This window comes from Rhinichthys klamathensis, unplaced genomic scaffold (assembly GCF_029890125.1).
Source record: "Rhinichthys klamathensis goyatoka isolate OS25496 unplaced genomic scaffold, OSU_Roscu_1.1 h1tg000595l_1, whole genome shotgun sequence".
NCBI lineage: Eukaryota > Metazoa > Chordata > Actinopteri > Cypriniformes > Leuciscidae > Rhinichthys > Rhinichthys klamathensis.
The window spans coordinates 2,645,716-2,658,665 of NW_026607051.1; the positions used below are offsets into that span (position 1 = coordinate 2,645,716).

Below are 12,950 nucleotides of genomic sequence, written 5' to 3' on the forward strand. Positions count from 1 at the left end.
AATATGAAAAGAAAAAGTTTTTTTTTTTTTTTTTTTTACTTATAGCCTATTTAAGTGTCACACCGCTCCGCTGTAGCTGTGTAGCCATGCATGTGTGCGTGCATATGGTGGAGGGGTGCGATTTTCGAATAATAATCAAATAATACCAGGCGATCTTCAAATATTATTTTTGCTTGAAATGCCCATCCCTGCCAAACTGCAGAAGTCGTGTTCTTCTTCGAGACCAGGTCACTCGGTGCGCAACTTGCCATCTTTCCCCCTCTCTCCCACACTCTTTCTCCTCCACACTGTCACGTGATAACCACACATAAGCATTTTTAGCCATTAAATAAATTATATTTAATATTTAATCCTTGTCTCATATAAGTGCGTTGGATTTTTTTTATGACGGCATGACGATATTGAAATTGATACCGTTGCTATTTTTAGATCCCGCGGTATACGATATTACCGTATTACCGCCCAAGCCTACATACATGCTGCTGACATATTACTGTAGCAGAGTTTGTGCTGTGTACAGTGTAATCAGACTCTAGCCATGAAAATGTCACAAGTATCAGAAAAAAAGCATAAATGTCAGAGCATGTCAGAACACCTCCAGGGCCCAGAAAACACATCAGACCCCAGAGGGTTAAAGACATGTGCTACACACTTTAGCCACTCTATGCTTGCAAAACAGCGTCTGAGAGCCATTCAATAAGATCTTGGCCTCCCCCAGCACAGCATCATTCACGATGTTCCCACCCAATGAAACTCCACATTACACATGTTGCAGAGGATGCTGGAGCAGAAGCGTGCCCTGAACCTTTATGCAGCAGAACATGGCAAGTTTACCACACTAACTGCAGAACAATGGGATATCATCTCAAATTTGATTGATACACTAGGCCCTATTGAGGAAGTGACTTTTGAGATGAGCAAGGCAGAGGCCTCTATCTCCTGCATCATCCCATGCATTGCTGTGCTGAAGATGGTGCTTCAGGCAGTGGGTTCCACCACAAGCAGGATCAGTGATGAGTGTTACATCTCTGAGCAGTTGGACCAGTACCTCCATGAGCCATTGATTGACAGACGGACTGGTGTGCCACTGGAACGGTGGAAACAGAATGCATCCCGTCTGTGCCACAGTCTGCGAGTACTAAGAACTTTAAGCGATGGATGGGTGAGGTGAAAAAGAGACTCAGGGACTGGAACTGGAGCTAAAACTAAAGATAATGTGCACTTTTGTATTGTTTACAAACTTCCCTCAGTAATGGCCATTATCTTTTGCTGTTGATTATTTGAGAACTTAAAAAATAAGAAGAGTGCATACATAGAACAAGGGTTCAAGTGAAGTTCAGGTGTTAAATAGAATTGTTTTTTAAAGGTACAATCTGTAAATTTTTTTCACCGCCAGAGGTCGCATTTGTAACATTTTTCGCATTTTTCGCAACAATAACAAAGGCGAAGCTTGATGAAGGAGAGTGCAACGATGGGAGGTGTCGTTTTCACCATCCAGAGATGTATGGAATTCACGAATCATTTAAATTATATATCAGCTGTACGTTGATCACACTATTTTATGTCATCGTAATGAATTATCTGCAAGGAACGTGAGATGTAATGCTTTAGGCCTGTTACTATGTGACTATTTGTCAAATGACTTTGTGGGTTAATCCTGTGCAATTTTACACGTTTAAAACAGTCATACTAAAATTACATTTGAACAACCCCACACTGTATTTGCAAGTAATGGCTAAATATTTGTGTGCAACTATTTAATTTCACTGCCATAGACTTATGCAATATAGCAATATAGCTGTAAGTGTACAATAATTAATATATATTTGCTTACCTGTCTATTAAAACACGCGAGAGTGGGGTCTTTGTCGACAGATCAAATAGATCCCTATTATTAGCGGCTTACCTTTAGCTGCCCATTGAAATGGCCGCTAATGAGGTATCTAGGCCTATGTATTATATTATATCTATGGTTTCTACAAGCGGAAACCGAGGATAAATGAAAATAACATCGAAACTTTTCTAAAGACAGTCAGTTCCCTTCAAAGATACATTCATATAAAAACACCCGCGCCGCGTTTTGACTTTGAACGTGAAGTGCTCATGTTTATTCATCGATGACAAAGCCTTTTGGAAAATCTATTTGTGGCGGGCAGTGTTGATATTGTGAACCAAAGTATGGGAAACACTGTAATATAATTTGACAGCTATCAATTATTGTTTAACCTAACCATCTTCACCGTCACTCTTAGTAACACACAGTTGTGCCTTCACCACAATGCAACAGTGAAAAGGGCCCCCTCTCAAACATTGTCGCACCACGCCGCGTTCCCAACGTTGTTTAGGCGACATAAAACATACAAAAAGTTGTGAAATTTGGTACACTCATAGAGGACAGTCTGAACAGTCACCATAGCAAATTCTCTCTAACTCAGAGTCTCTAACTCAATCCCCATAACGCCACCAACTGTCCAGAGTTGCACTCATGTTTATGCTAATAACTTTTGAACCAAAAGGGCTAGCAACAAAATTCTTTTCCACTGATTCCTTGGCTGAAGATGATTCGATTTCACAATAGCCGTATGGCTGTATCTCCTCAACGCTTTATTGTATTCAGACCAAACTTGGTCCATGTCATCACAAGCATGAAGGGCACATGCTGCGTTTCGGCTATGATACGAAAAATGATACTATTTTTGCTTATAACTTCTGAACGTTTGTCCAAAAATCATAAAAGTGGTCTCGTTAGATTCGGGGCGGCATGCCGAGCCGAATGTGATATCCAATTTAATTATTTTATATCATCATTTTGTGCATTGCCATTTTGTAGTAAAATGCTGTATTTTATGAATGCATTAGCGTGTCGTTACGAAACTTGGTATGGGTCATTGGCACAATGCCCTGAAGGAGCCGGAGAAGTTTCAAACCAGCATATATTAAATCAAATATTCACATGCATAAAAACTTGGATTTTGTTTACTTATTTTCACGAGAGTCATCTCCTTAGATTCCTGAATCCTTGTGGAGTCCAACGATACCAAAAATGCTAGGTTTCGCCTTATGGTTTGTGCAACATTATGATTTAACTTTATGATTTAAATTAATATTTTCGAAACCGTTAGTCTGATCGCGACGAAACCACCGTAGGAAAATTGGAAACATAGGTCGATGACTAACTGCTAAAGGCCAAATGTCAAAATTTTGATAGTAAGTGGCAAAAAAATGCAATCAAAGTCAGGTGTGGGTCATTTTTTATATGTTCATACATATAATTGCCTATAACTCCTAAATGAAATGAGATATTTTAACCAAATTTCACACGCTTAATGTACTGTATGGGGGCACTCTGAGGGGGCACTTTTCTGGTTGTCATATTATCATTAAGTTACAATTAAAGTTAGTGAGGCACTTTTCTGGTTGTCATACTATCATTAACCCTCTGGGGACCAGAGTGTTTTTGGGGCCCTTGGGATGTTTTGACATGCACTGACATTTGTGCTTTTTTCAGTTATTTATAAACATGTTAATGGCAAAGGTGTAAATTCACTCTATATAGCACAAACTTGGCTACCATGATGAGTGAGCAACATGTATGTACATGTTTGTATTTTTAATAGAATAATGTTTATGCGTGGTTATTGAAAAAAATAAAAATGAAAGTTGCTGAAATAAGACCACAAAACACATATTGATTATTTCTTTACAAGACTTTTGAAAATTGTATCACATAGCCTAGAATATTTGCTCCAAAACTATGTGAGAATCATCCTGACTACTCATTCAGATAAGTCAATAAAGTCTTTTACTTTTTTAATGACGTGTTTTGTTTGAGAAAGCTTTATGCAGGAGGCGTGGTCTCTCATTAATATGTGTGGAATTTCACACCTGAGAAAGACAAAGACCCTCCCCATAATGGCCCTATTAGGTGCTATCAGGCCATATCATTACAGGAGCCTTGCACAAAGAATGAGGAGATTTAAAAAAGAATGGCTTTTAGATTGTTTGGATTTATATAAGGAAAATACAGGGTGCATAAGTCTGGACACTTCTATCACACACCCTTCACCATATAGACATGGTTTTATTTCAGTTCAAAGTTCAAAGTTAGAGTTGGAAACATCTTGAAAAGAAAATAGTCTTTCTCCATAAATGTCTTAGTTTGATCATACATATTTCAAAGTTGAGGATTCATTATTTTGATATAGCTTGAACAAACACTATAACATCTTAGTTGATTAGTTTATTGACAAAACATACTATATATTTAACATATGAGCAGTAACTCCTAAAAAAAGCTTATTTGATGTCTATTTTAGAGTAAAAACTTTATCCAAAACGATTCAACGAAATGTTATTTAGTCTGTAACAGTGCGTATCTGTGCGTTCATTCATTCATTCATTCACACACACACACACACACACACACACACAAACATGATTCACATTTAACAGTACGCTATTTTTCCGTTTACAGACACTACGTTATTCTATATCGCGATTAGAACAAAGCACTTGCAAAAAACACTTACTTCTCAGCTGAATCTGTTCATCCTCGCAGTGAAAATAAACCCAGTGGTAAATGTCCCAGGATTGTTCCTCATATAGCCGCGCAAGACGACAGTAGATTAATCTGACTAAAAAATAATGTGTGTTTTCAGAGTTTATGGGCGTTAACGCGTCTCAATGTGTTGCTTCACATATTTGCGTTTGAATAGCGCGTGCTCTCCGTGGGCGTGTCACATTACCAGGGATAATCAGCTGAGAGAACGATAATGAGACGGGCTGACACGTCTCTCTTTTTATATAGATGACATAAACGGAGAATATTAATTTTAGTTTTGAATCGGATCATTTAAAAGTACAAACTCAAACGATTTAAAATATATATTGCTTATGGCTGGGTGAATAGTATTAGCTGAGTTGTGTTGAAGATTAGAGACGTGCTCCAGAAAAAAAGTTCACGGTGACTGAGAGGCAGAACGCACACCCTGTTTATTTTCTTTATTTTACAAAAGCACAATATTTTATTTCGATTGTATGTGGGCACATAAAAAAGTAGACATTTAACAGATTATTTTCTCATATTTCTTAACTCTATATGAACAGAAATGATGGTAGTACTTTAAGTCTATTTTTCTGCTATGTGAAAAAAAACGAGCAGAGGGTTAAAGGAGAACTCCGGCGCAAAATGAACCTTTGGTCTAATAAAACATTGGTACCTAGTTAACCGTTCTCTGAGATTTGTTTTCATGATAATCGAATGTAAAGAGTTGTATCTCTAAAAACTGTTTAGCGTATTACGCTAGTAATGGGGGCATATAATAAGTAAAAAGAAATCGCTAGTTTATACCACTAACAAGGCTCAAAATAGCCCCACACGAACACAGTAACATAATGAGGGTCCCTACATGCAAAACGAAGCATTGAGAACTTTGTAAGTGTACAGACCGTTTAATAAGAAGATAAAGATAAAGACAGTCCACTTCGTGTATACAGACAGGAGCCATCTTTGGAAAACAGTCTCGACTAATCAAACCACGAACGCCATTTCATACAGTTCAGAAGTTCACTGAACTTCATACAGTTCAGCTCACTTAGCACGTCGTTCGTGGTTTGATTAGTCGAGACTGTTTTCCAAAGATGGCTCCTGTCTGTATACACGAAGTGGACTGTCTTTATCTTTATCTTCTTATTAAACGGTCTGTACACTTACAAAGTTCTCAATGCTTCGTTTTGCATGTAGGGACCCTCATTATGTTACTGTGTTCGTGTGGGGCTATTTTGAGCCTTGTTAGTGGTATAAACTAGCGATTTCTTTTTACTTATTATTAGGGATGGGGCCGACCCGATCCAGTATCGGTATCGGGACCGATACCAGCGTAATTCACGTATCGGATTTTCCCGATCCAACCTGCGGAGATATCCGATATCCATGAGCCATGTCTGCGCTTTAACGTAGTCTGCTGAAACGACTCCAAAAGTGATTCCCGCGGCCCGCCGGCTAGTCTGCTAGCTGGCTGCAAACTGTGGAATGGATATCCTGAACGGAGGTGCGGCTCAATGAGACACAGAGACCCCCCCTCAGGAAATCCATTCCGCAGTTTGCAGCCAGCTAGCAGGATAGCATTGAGCTGCCAACATGTTCGCTGTGTGGAAATCCTATGGTGGAAATACTTCACACTGGAAACACCACAGCAGAGCAAGACAGCAAAATGCAATGTTTGCAAAGCCGTATTAATTAAACCATTTGTCTGTGATGCATGTTTGCTATTCGCAGTCCAGAAGAGAAAGAGAGAGATCTCTCACGCGGTGCCACAGCGCGCACAACACGACAGCCCATCAGCATGATCGGTGATTGTTGTAAAATGCAGTCTCTACTGTTGCTAAATTGCGGGACGCTTTTAATAATAAAAAAAGCTATTAAAAGCACAAAAATCTGCGCAAGAGAAGCTGTTCCCGCGTCGCGCGCTCCGAAACAGACCGCAACGAGACAAGCACATTATACTTTGGGCTTCATATGCACGTCTAAACGATCAAATGTAGCCTACACAAAAATGTCAAAATGACCGGCTTGGAGATTCACTTAAACAGTTTGTCTAAAATGGACGTAGTTATGGAAATAGTTGGGAGAAAATATGGTGCACTCGTTCTTAAAGGGGAAGCAGTCTAATAAACATGCTGACGATTGCTCCATTACTGAGAATCAAACAACAAAAGGCAAAGAGAAAATCACTCCCAGCTATTGAATGAATAACTTTAGCTTTAATAAGCATAAATCTATCTATGATAAACTTTGCAGTGCTATTTTACTTTTGATTACTTTATTATAATTATTTTTAGACCATACCTGAATAATGTTAGTAGACCTTCCTGAAATTAAAGCACTGTGTAGGCCTGTATAATGTGTATCTTTGTTTAATTGTCTATCTTTTGTTTATCTATTGTTTAATATATATATATATATATATATATATATATATATATATATATTGACATACATGCATACATACGTACATATCATACTTGCCTGTAGAGAGGAGTTTATTTCAGCTGCATCATATAAAATCAACAATAATGATAATAATAATATTAAAGCAAACACAGCTCTGGTATCGGAAAAGTATCGGTATCGGCCGATATCCAAATTCAGGTATCGGGATCGGATCGGAAGTGAAAAAATGTGGATCGGTGCATCCCTACTTATTATATGCCCCCATTACTAGCGTTATACGCTAAACAGTTTTTAGAGATAAAACTCTTTACATTCGATTATCATGAAAACAAATCTCAGAGAACGGTTGACTAGGTACCAATGTTTTATTAGACCAAAGGTTCATTTTGCGCCGGAGTTCTCCTTTAAGTTACAATTAAAGTTAGTGAGTCCATGCTAACGTAGAAACCTAAATAGCTAACTGTTCTCACGTCATGTACTGTGTAGGTCAAAAACACCCGATGGCTCAAAAACAGCCACCTGCGATCGTGACGACCGTAACATGAGGCTTCTCCTGCTAGCATTGTGATCTGTAAACCCTCGCTTCCAAATTAACCGTGTTACGTACCTTTTTTTTTTTTTACAATCTTTTATATCCCTCCATGGCATATTTAAGTCCCACTTGAATGCTCCTCAACAAGAGGTGGTACTTCTGTGTCCAAAATTGATCAAAAACATCTTGGGACAAGGTTTTCACATGGACAGCTGTCATTGTTAGACAGTTAGCAACTCCATTTGTTTGTTCGAGATAGCATCAGTAATTAAAGGGGGGCGGGGCTTACCATTTGATTACCGATCAATTGTGCGACAGGTAGGCCTATGATTCAGTTTACGGCACTTCTCATTCATTTCTATGGTATCCGCAAACAGTCCCTGCGTCTCAATGTCCATACTATCCATCCTAAACTGTAGCCTATGTGAGATTAAAATCAGTGTGTCCCAAAGCATAGTATGTTGAAAAGAGTGTGCCAGAAGTCCTCGGATGGTCTACTATTTCCGGTGGATTTTCGATGTGGATCTGTGCTCACTATAACGGCTAATATTGCCCACAACCCATTGAGCTTTGGTGGAGGAACTAAAAACACGAGAAAAAAAGTGTTAAAAAACTACAAAACATGGCGGATATGCGTGACCGACGGTGAGAGGTTCAGATAAAGATTTAAGTGACTAATCAAAGTTTAACCTGATAAAAAATATATTTATTTAATGTTATCCGTGTTATATTTCATCTGCAATAACAATATGGACTTTTATAAAAGATCCGTTTGGCCATTAAATTTTAAATGCATCATTATGCATTAATATGAGGAGAGTCTACGCATGAAAGGCTGATTAGAGCTGGAGCTAAACTCTTCAGGAAAATGGACCTCGAGCTGAGTTTAGTACCCCTGAGCTACAGTATGTTGTTCCATGCACCACCTGGTGGATTTTGTACAACAAATTAGAAGAATTTTTTTCTACTGGCCAATTATAATTCTACTGTTGCTATTATAAAGAGCAAATCTTTGACAGATAAACTTATCTGATTGACAGTTAAACCACATGATCTTAGCAAGGCTCAAAATTGCGACCATTTTGGTCGCATATCTGCTCCCGAATCGGTCCGATCTCAATTTATTTGGGAACATTTATGCAAGTGCAAATAATAGTTGTGGTGCAACCTTTTTTCTAGAGATGCACCGGTCGACCGGCCATAAATCGGTGGGAGTTTATATGAATACATTTCTGAAGGGAACTATGTGTCTTCAGAATAGTTTAAACTAAAGCCTTTTCTTTTCCTCTTACCTCCGTATAAAGTAGTGTTTATAAGCACAGCTGCTTTGTTTACAGCGGTACCCAAAAAAATGTCTCTTTTCCATAAGTGCCATGTCAGAGAGTGAATTTGTATTTTCATTCATTTAGGGTACGTTTACACGACAACGATATACTTAAAACGGAGAAGTTTTTTTGAGTTTTCCGCGTACAGACTCATCATCAAAACGATCCCCGTTCAGATGTATCCCTGAAAACAACAAAAAACGCTGTATTCTGCTGCCAGGCCATTAGATGGCGATGAAACACTATAGACTGAACATTTATACGCATGTGCATGACGTCATCTTCTTCTGAGATTCATGTTTTTGTTGTTTACACAGAGACTGTTTTCAAAAACTTGCACTTTGAAACCCGTTTTCAAAAGTTTGTGTTTTCAGGCACCCAAAACACAGTTGTCCTGTAAATGGACGTTTTTAGTTTAAAACTGTGTCGTGTAAACAGCCCCTTAGTCTGTCTGTTTTTGTTTTGTGCAGGTGTGTCTTCGACAAAACTAAAGTCAGACCATTATGTATATGTATTTGAAATTATGCAATCTAAAAATCAAAAACATCTGCTCATGCCACATGTTTGTAGCATCTTTGTTTGGATCATGATTAAAGTGGTTGCCTCTAATTTCAAATGGCTACAGAAATTTTTTTAAAGGCCAATTTGACCTGTTATAGAGCAAATAAACAACAAATAAATTTGTTTAATATATATATATATATATATATATATATATATATATATACAGGAATTGGTCATGAAAAATCATGATCGGTGCATCACAACTGTTTTCATTTCTCTACAAAATGTGTTGCTTTAAAGCTGCAGTCCATAGTTTATCCTCTTGTCGCCATCTCTGTTCGAAATCTGCAATTGCAGTTATTCGTGGAATTATCAATTTTACTTGGGTTGTGCCTTTACTTGAGCACAGCGCGGATGAATCCAATGTTATTAGGAGAATGTGTGGCTGTCAGTCACAGCGCCGGTGTGGATACTGTCATTCGGAATCACAGATTCTACTTTTTGGAAGTATGACCAACATAAGAATTTTCACCAGAAAATGTCATCTGAACAAGTAAGTAACATCCACTTTTGTTCTGACCAACTAAGGGGGAAAAAAGCATTGCAGTAAATCGTGCTGATTAAATCTAACGATCGCTTATCATATCACATCAAACCGTGCAAATTATACTTTGTTCTCAAGTTGTTAATGTTAACAACATCACCATTGCGTGACTACATTTAATGTGTATTAGTTTCCATTTCTGTGCAGTCTAATTTCTAATTGTCATACCAACAAATTAATGTTCCTTAGAACTGTTTCTCTTTGAAATACAAACACACGTATCTGTAATCAGATGCAAATTATTTGTATTATTCAATATTCCGATGCAAAGGGAAAAAGCCGTGTCTGCGTCCGTTTTGAACCCCTTCAAAACACCGAGTTCACGCCTTCCAAAAGCCCTTCAGATATTTATCCTTGTTTTTGCATGGGCCCAGTTGCAGTCTCTTTTTTTCTGTAGCCACTCCGAAGTATTTTGCATTTTACAACGGGTGAATCTCCAGTTGTCACTGGTGATTGTCGTTTGAACCTTTCTGGATCCACCATCAAATTGATAAGATAATTATATCAAGTTCTGTGAGAAAACATCCTCACACGCAATATAGCCTACTAGCCGAGACACCTTTATGTGTACAGATGTGACGTAATGACGCAAAGACATGCTCGAAGGCAAGAAGATAGTTTTGAACACTGGCTGATTATGTACTTGCTCAAAAATGTATTTTGGATAATTTTTAACCCAAAAAAAGTTACAGACTGCAAGCTTTAAATAAAATAAATCTTTTAATATACCATACATAAATTGTAGTTGTGGTGCTACTATATTTTTGCTGGTGCTCTTAACTTTTTTTAAGGTGGGCGCACCAGTGCTACCAAATAAAAAAGTTAATTTTGAGCCCTAATTGGAGTTTTATTGTTAATGTTGTGATTATTTATAGGTTAAGCAAAACAAATGTGTTTATGTCCTAAAAAAACTTTTTCTAATCGTAACATTACTCAACTGCAGAAACTGAACACACACTATGTACTTGAGTGCTCCTTATACTGTCCCTTAATTTCCTATAAAGAACCAAGATTGTCCCTTAATTTCCTTTGCTGAAGTTGGCAACCCTACATGTTTGTGTCATGTGTTCTATATCCAGTAATTTTACCTGTTATTTAATGTTTATGTCCCTCTGCTAGCCTGTGTTAATGGCGTGTTTATTAAATTTTATAAAGCGTTAATTGATAATCTATTATTATATGTTTAAGTTCTCCATATGTTGTGTATTATTAGCGTTTAAGTATATTTCTTGCTTTTGAAAATAACATTTAAAACATAAGCAGATCTTCAGCTAGCTTCTATCTGCTAAACTAGCTCGTGTGCCGTTTGTAAATAAGACATTAATCATTTACCTTTTGCTTTCTTGGTTGGATACAGTTTTTCTGCTTTGTAGAGGAATTTCAAAGCTTTGTCTTTATTGCCATCTTCGAGGACTTTAATAGCGATGTTTAAACATTTTTCAGCTTCATCCCGGTTTCCTTCCATCATTTTATCAGCTGACCGGACAAACAGCAGTTTGCGATTCAGAACAACACTTTCGCTTTCCAAGAAATACGACAATAAAATATCGTTATTTTACTATATATCATCCATATAATAATGTTTCAATGTACCACTGTGGCTACTGCGTATAAGGCGTTAAATAAATAAATAAATAAATAAATGTCATTATTTTTCATCATAGTATTATTTCATCATTTTTTAATGATACAATTAAGAGTAGCCTACTATTTTTTTTAAAATAGGTAGCTAAATTACAGCTTCAAGTTAATTATGCAGACAATAAGACAAATAAAGTCAAAATGAAGAATTTTCTTTTAAAAGTTGCCTTTTAATTATTAATATCACACTTAATAGGTTACAAATGTAGGTTGTTTAAAAGCATTAAGTGCACTGTAAAATCAAACAGTGATTCTAACTAACAGTTTTTAGTTATCTTTACTTAAAGGTGCAATGTGTAATAATTTTGAGTATCTATTAACAGAAATGCAATATGACATCCATATGTTTTCAGAGGTGTATAAAGAACTTACTTAATAAACCGTAATGTTTTTATTACCTTAGAATGAGACATTTATATCTACATAACCCCCTTCTATGAAGGTCGACATATTGTGACGTCATGTTTCTACCATAGCCGAACGCGAACACACAGCGCTACAGACCGCGTTTCGTCACTACCTTGAAAGAGAAGCCGCAGAAACCTAGAAGCTAGCCATAAACACCGTGAGTAGTGACTTTTTCCTTGTCAGTGGTGTAAAATATATAGTTGGACTGTTTCATGTAACTTAGTTCTTCTCCCTCGCTGTGTTATGGCTTTGCTGTGTGGGGATAAATGTGCTGGTTACGTTCGTGAGACAGCTGATTAGTACTCTTGTCATTGACCGTAAAACAATATCTTACAGGAATCACCAACCCGTCGATCGCGGTCGACAAGTCGAACTTGGAAGCATTTTAAGTCGATCGCGAAGAGTTTTCAAAATCAGAGAAAAAATCCTTTTGTGTGTAAATGGTGTCTAGGGGATGCGGAGGCGCGCACGCTGTTACAATCATGTCATTTTTGCCCCGCGCACCTTTGGGCTCATATCATGCGGACGCGTCGAGTTTAAACAAGGCTTTACGCTTTAACCACCTCAGCCACAGTAACAGCTCATATTTAGCCAGCTAAACTTTTACTACCCTGTTAGAAAACATATATAGTTGCATAGTTTCATGTGGTTCTTCTCCCTCGCTGTATTATGGGTTTGCTATGTGGGGAGAAATGTGCTGGTTACGTTTGTGAGACAATCAGCTGATTATTATATATTAAGACCCTTGATCCTCACCTGACTATGGCTTTGTGAACTTTATCCATGATGTGGTTTATAATGGACTGTGGTACAGAAACAGTGACAATGTTACACACTCTTGGCTTACTCTGGCTATTCTCTTGCTGTCTCCAGACGACAATATGTTTGTCCCGTTTTAGCCACCGCAGCTTCTTCGGAAGGGAGGGGTGAGCAGTGGGCTGAGCCCTTAGTGCAAACTCGCAACCGAACCGCTAGAAGTCGCTG

The 12,950-nt window shown here is 37.7% G+C and overlaps 1 protein-coding gene across 1 annotated transcript in view; it reads right to left on the reverse strand.

The window, feature by feature from the left end:
* Window positions 1-11,418, reverse strand: part of dnajb14 (DnaJ heat shock protein family (Hsp40) member B14) — a 138,016-nt gene extending 126,598 nt beyond the window's left edge. The window contains exon 1 of the mRNA XM_056240396.1: window positions 11,250-11,418. Within this exon, the coding sequence (XP_056096371.1) occupies window positions 11,250-11,385 (136 nt within the window). The 5' untranslated portion in view covers window positions 11,386-11,418. The remainder of the gene's footprint in view (window positions 1-11,249) is intronic.
* Window positions 11,419-12,950: the final 1,532 nt, after the last annotated feature.